Genomic DNA, 6,189 nt, shown 5'->3' with positions numbered 1-6,189 from the left:
TTATTTTCTTTAAATGAAGTTATATAGTATTAAATTCTGTTAAAAAGGTTCATAGCATTTTTTATTTTTGTTGCTTTGAATGAAAAGGACATTTTGTTGAGAGTACTACGGTATTATGTTGGTATTTTTGTTCATGCTTGACTGCATGTGTTTTGTAAAAGTGCTATATCAATAAAGTTGAGTTTTATCTATTGCATGTGACCTGAACAATATTGATTGACCTTTGACATGTTGAAAAATGTGTGGTCCTTCAGGATGCGCGTGCGTGCGTGTACCTGATTTGATGTTTTTGGAATGTGTGTGGCCATACAATACAATCACAGCACATAAAAAACAAAACACTCTTCCAACACATGCAAAAGTAAACTAAGAATTATTTTATTCATTTTGTATCTATCTTCATATATATTCTTTTTTTCTCTACACAAGTCCTTTTAAAAGTTAATCATCATGCGAGGTGCAGCGTTTGTAAATACATGCAAGGTTGTACTGTAGAATTTGTTGAAGGAGGTGGGGTCGGGGGGGGGGGGGGATTTCACACATGTGGGAGGGGGGCACTGAGCATCATTGAGCATTTACAAGTGGAGGTGCGAGGAGAATTCAGTTCAGTTCTTGCTGCCTTCGTCTCCCAGCCGAACCCCAAACGGGAACGGTTTCTTATGACATCATCGGTTGACATCTTCAGTGCAGTCGAAAGAAGAAGAAAAAAAAAAAATCTTACAAGCAGGCAGTCCTTATATACAAAAGAGCTCAGAAGAACAAAGTGTGCGTGTGTTTGGGGGCGGGGCATTAAAGTGACTCACAGCACAAACAAGTGGGGGAGGGGGTGGGGGGGTATTGCATGTCACTTTGGTGCAGGATCTTCTGCCGTCTATGAAAAACATCCCATTTTCGTCCTCTTTACATTCACTTCTGGAAGATTCTCATTTCTCGACGAAACGTCAACACGCGATTCTCGACTGTCCACAAGACGTCACAAACAACCGCAGACAGACACTGGAAGGAAAACAGACCTACGCTACTTATGACATCACACGTGTCAGCCGCTTGATGCTGAGGCGTCACCTTTGGTCGGTCGGCTACTACGACAAGTGGGGGTGCGAGGCCTGAAATTGTCACTGCAGTGCGGCGCCGCGGCCACTTGGATCAGAGTTGAAATATGAACAGTACAATCCCGGAAAGAACAACATTAATAAAAATAAAAAAAAAGGGCGGCAAGATCTGATAACCACAAAGTTTGTTGTTTTGTATTTACAGAAACAAAGCGATGCGCCACAAGATGGCGCCAACCCCCTGGTTAATATTAAATCATTGGTGTCATGGAAGCATGATACAACTTTGTATGCAAGGGGAGGAGCTAATTACGACATGCAGTTAGGAGGCGCGGCCTCTTTAGAGTGCCTGGTTGTCAGCCGTGACGTGAGTGCACGCGCGTCACCCAGAGAAAGGCGGAAGAGCGAAGATGACGGAAGAATATCAAGTCTGACTTGACTGCCAACGTGCGGAGCAGGTTTTGTGCTGGCATGGCTGCGTTAGAGTGCCTCATTGTTGACGTCACCGAGAGAATGGGGAAGGATTTTTGTTTTTCGGGTACATGTTAGTCAGTATTTTGACATTTTTATATATTTGTTTCACATTATTTTTCGTAGAAGTAAATGTTAATCAGCATTTCTTAAAGAATTTGGGGTTGGGGGTTCAAAACATATATTTTTTCCCCCCACCCATATGTGGATTTCCACTATTTGTAGACCGGCCCGGTTCCGATCCCCGCCCCGTGAGAATAATAAAGAGCTTCTCGATGACATCATCTTTGGTGAAGATTCCAGAGTATGCTTCAAGCAGCCTGAGCAACCCCCCCCCAACACACACACACACACACACGCACGCACACGCACACACGCCCCCACCAAGCGGGAATGCGGAATGACCTCGTTTGTTAGGGAGCATTCCCTCATTCACGTGGAGATCACAAAGAGGTTGCAAGAACATCGCTACGAGTCACGAGATGTTCTGGTCGCGCTATGATGACATCATCATGGGGACTTGATCCGGTTCAATTGCACACAAGCAATCATTGGGATGATTTGGAGCCCAATTTGCCCTCCAAACAAGCAACGGTCAGATTATTGGATGTGTGTAAACGATTATCCGGAGTGATGATCAAGTGGTGGCAGAGTTCATGGTTTGGTCCAACTCATGGCGTTACAATTGTTAACATCAAACATGTTTAATATTGTCATTTTTTAAAAATGAATAAATCAGTGTTCATTTTGACGAGAAATTTTAGTCATCTGATTGTATTTGAGTTTTAATCCAGTTAGTCGACGAAAATAAAAAGCTATTTAATGTAGTCGATATTTCCCTTCAGCATACATTTCAACTTTTATACAGAAAATTATAACACACCTATTTGTAACCGTAAAGTAGACATATTTTATACAACGGTGTCTATTAACTCATTCACTGCCATTGACGGCTATAGACGTCAAAAATTCATTTGAACTATTTCTATTAGTTTAACATTTATGTATGAAACCTTAATTTATTTTATTGTACATTTAGAACAGATGTGTCATTAATCGTGAGTTAACAAGGGAATTCGTGTGATTAATTACAATTAAAAAATGTAATCGCCTGACGCCCCTAATATTTAGTAATCTTTTTTTCTTTTTCTTTTTTTATCACGTCAGGCGATGCATACTCTTGTTAACAAAAGTGGAAAAAATGTTAAAACAAATTTTAATATTTCAAATGAATTTTTGACATATATAGCCGTCAATGGCAGTGAATGAGTGAAACTGACAATATGCCGTCTTATAACTGAGTTTTCACCTAAATAAAAAAAAAAGTGCATAATTGCTTGAGATCAATCTTGCAGCTGCACATTGAATGTAAACAATGAATAGCTTCTATTTTAGGTTTTGTTTGAATTTTTTTCCCCCAATGACGATATGACAAAAAGTTTTCGTCAACAAAATGATCACTGGAATTTTTTATTATTATTATTTTTCAAATCACTCGTAACGCACCCCATACCGCAGGATAATGGTTCCAAATAATCTTTTAGACACATCTGACAGTCAGGCCTTTGCTCACGTTGTAATCAGGGGGGTCGACTCAAAATCCGTCCCGATTGTCGTCATGTGTGAATCCGTCATTATTGTCACCGTCGTTTCCCCCCCCCCCCCCGAGTTGGAACACATGCGGAGGTGTTACAACAAATAATATCCAGCTGATATTAATTAAAGCTAGTGATGGGAAAATGAAGCTCCATGAAGCACTTGCGATACTTTTTGACTCCTCAAGATGGCACTCATGATTCAAAGATGCAACGCAAACGTAATCCATTTTCATTGCACTTGCCTTTATCTTTAAACCAGGAGCACCATCTAGAGGAGTCAAAAAGTATCGCAAATGCTTCACGAAGCTTCATTTTGCCATCACTAATTAAAGCTGGACACAATGTGCAAATTTTGATGACAGTTTGTCCAAAGAGGAAAAAAGAAGAAGTCTGATAGGAACAACAAGACGGTTGTGGCTCTGCCCGTTTTCCAAAGTTGCAACTTCCTGCAAATGACTTAGTAGGAAGTGAAACTCAGCTCTCCACTGTACAGACACTTGAGGAGTCTTGGACTTTTGGGCGGGGGTCTACAGGTGAGCCCCAAATGTGTCCGTTTTTCACCTTTTCATTCAAATCGGACTCAATTGTCTCACGTCAACTCCAAAGTGACAACATTGAAAACGACGCTCACGTCAACAACTAGCATACGATAAATACGACAACACTAGATCGGCCATTTTGCATAGTGAGTACGTTTTAAATACATTTGACTGACTTTATACTTGTACAGAAAAATATCAGCCGGTAGCTGAATAGTGCTGTTTTTTTGTTTCTTAAACAAATATCTGCATCAATACTCTGCCCACCCCTCCCCAAAAATAAACAATCCAGTATCACTTGGGCTTTTTTTTGTTTTGTTAGTATCATTGAGAATCTACAAAAACGCCCACGTTAAGAAAACATAAGCGAGTTCTCCCCCGTAAACGACCAACAGCAGAAATGTAGAAAATCGACACAGATCGAAAGCTGCCCGTGGAGGAGGAATATGCTGGCATTCACGCGCGCACGCACGCACGCACGTGCGCACGCACGCACACTAAACTTTTCTTTTCTTTGTCGTTGGCATGCGTTGCGGGTCCGCCATGCAAACACTCGCTCAAGATGAAAGAAATCAACTTTCCCAAAAGCAGCGGGCAAAACCCGGACGACCCCAAAGTCAACATCCGCACGTCCGTTCACAAGCACGACAAGAAGGAATGTACAAGTACGGACACGTGAATGGCAAAACCTCACAAAACCCAAACAAAAATCTAATCAAAACAAAACGTAGTGAGCGTGTCTTATCTAATGTCTACCATCCAAAAGACACTTTTTGGACTAATTCCTACTCGATTTCATTTCCGTAACATTTGTCTGGATTTTCCCGTCGGCTTGTGCATCCCGAGGCTAACCTAATGTGGGCGACATGCGTCGCCCCAGAGCCGTTGATAGAGTTTGGCCAACTCGGGGTTTCAGCAGGGTAACAAGATGGCGTCCATAGGTCATGTGACCAGCAGTTTACCAATCACAGTGTATGGACGCCATTTTGTAACTCGGTTTCAGCAGGGTAACAAGATGGCGTCCATATTTCATGTAGCGTCACATGACATATGGATGCCATCTTGTAACTCGGTTTCAGCAGGGTAACAAGATGGCGTCCATATTTCATGTGGCGTCACATGACATATGGATGCCATCTTGTAGCTCGGTTTCAGCAGGGTAACAAGATGGCGTCCATAGGTCATGTGACCAGCAGTTTACCAATCACAGTGTATGGACGCCATTTTGTAACTCGGTTTCAGCAGGGTAACAAGATGGCGTCCATATGTCATGTGACCAGCAGTTTACCAATCACAGTATATGGACGCCATTTTGTAACTCGGCTTCAGCAGGGTAACAAGATGGCGTCCATATTTCATGTGGCGTCACATGACATATGGATGCCATCTTGTAACTCGGTTTCAGCAGGGTAACAAGATGGCGTCCATAGGTCATGCGACCAGCAGTTTACCAATCACAGCGTACTGCTGGTCACATGACCTATGGACGCCATCTTGTTACCCTGCTGAAACCGAGTCGGTCAAACTCTTATCAACGGCTCTGCGTCGCCCCGACTCAAAATAATACACCTTCTAAAACAAAACACAAACAAACACGTTCTCCGTCTACCACATTAAAAAAAGAGAAGAATGAAACATAACAACATGTATTCCAGTTTTAGTCCATGGGGAAGCCCACCATTTGTTAAGAGCAAAAATAAAAAGCACACGATTTCATGAGGTGAGTCCGGTAAGGAGTAACCCTGATGAAAGTTTTTTTTTTTGTGTTACATTTTTGGGAACTATGCACATTGATTTCCACGAGTTAACAGCTGCAAGTGCGTGCAAATATACGGGAGGGACGCAGGGGGTCTATGAGGGTGGGCTGCTAATCTTCTGAGAGGTTCTGGGGGACTTGAGAATCCCTCGGTCCAGCGGGTCGGGCCCCTCAGGAGCACAGAGTGAACTGGTCTTGCTCGCTGGGCTTTTTGACCCAAGCCCCCAGGCCGGCCTTGTGGAAGGCCTTGATGAGCGCCTGCTTGGCCGAGTGGTACTCGGCGGCCGCCTGCTTGGCGTCGTGGTACGAGGCCGGCTTCAGCATCTTGATCCGCAACACGGAAGACAGCTGGGAGGGCGGCAGGCGCGGGCGAGACCACAACAGATAGTCAACAACGGGAGAAAGATGGCCTCAAGTTCAACAACAGTCGTACTGTATTTTCACGTCACAATTTGTAATATGGCCGCCGTCGGGTAGGGCTGTGCAATGAATGCGATTTCAATTACAATTTCAATTATTACACGACACAATTACAAAATCTGCATAATCGTCCCAAAAAAGTTGCTAATTTTAAATTTATAAATTTACACCTTATTTAAATTTTAAAATAACTAATGTAATAAATTTAGTTTCATTCATAATTATAGTATTTCAAAGAATTTGATTTGTATTAATAATTTTTACGTTTAAACATGTTCTTGTTTTGTACCAAAAAATAAATGATCGTCCTTATCGTGATTTCAATTATTACCAAAATAATAGGGATGAATATT

The 6,189-nt window shown here is 42.2% G+C and overlaps 1 protein-coding gene across 4 annotated transcripts in view; it reads right to left on the bottom strand.

The window, feature by feature from the left end:
• Window positions 1-362: 362 nt before the first annotated feature.
• The window catches only part of adarb1b (adenosine deaminase RNA specific B1b), a 100,043-nt gene continuing 94,216 nt past the window's right edge, over window positions 363-6,189 (bottom strand). For all 4 annotated transcript variants that reach the window (XM_086090986.1, XM_086090983.1, XM_086090984.1 and 1 more), the window contains one exon: window positions 363-5,764. In XM_086090986.1, coding sequence (XP_085947112.1) covers window positions 5,588-5,764 — 177 coding nt within the window. In that variant the 3' untranslated portion in view covers window positions 363-5,587. The remainder of the gene's footprint in view (window positions 5,765-6,189) is intronic.

The sequence above is a fragment of the Leptonotus elevatus genome, chromosome 12, assembly GCF_054856555.1.
Source record: "Leptonotus elevatus isolate MCC_2025b chromosome 12, RoL_Lele_1.0, whole genome shotgun sequence".
Taxonomy (NCBI): domain Eukaryota; kingdom Metazoa; phylum Chordata; class Actinopteri; order Syngnathiformes; family Syngnathidae; genus Leptonotus; species Leptonotus elevatus.
Note: the sequence above shows the minus strand (reverse complement) of the source record. Positions and strands in the feature narration are given on the sequence as shown.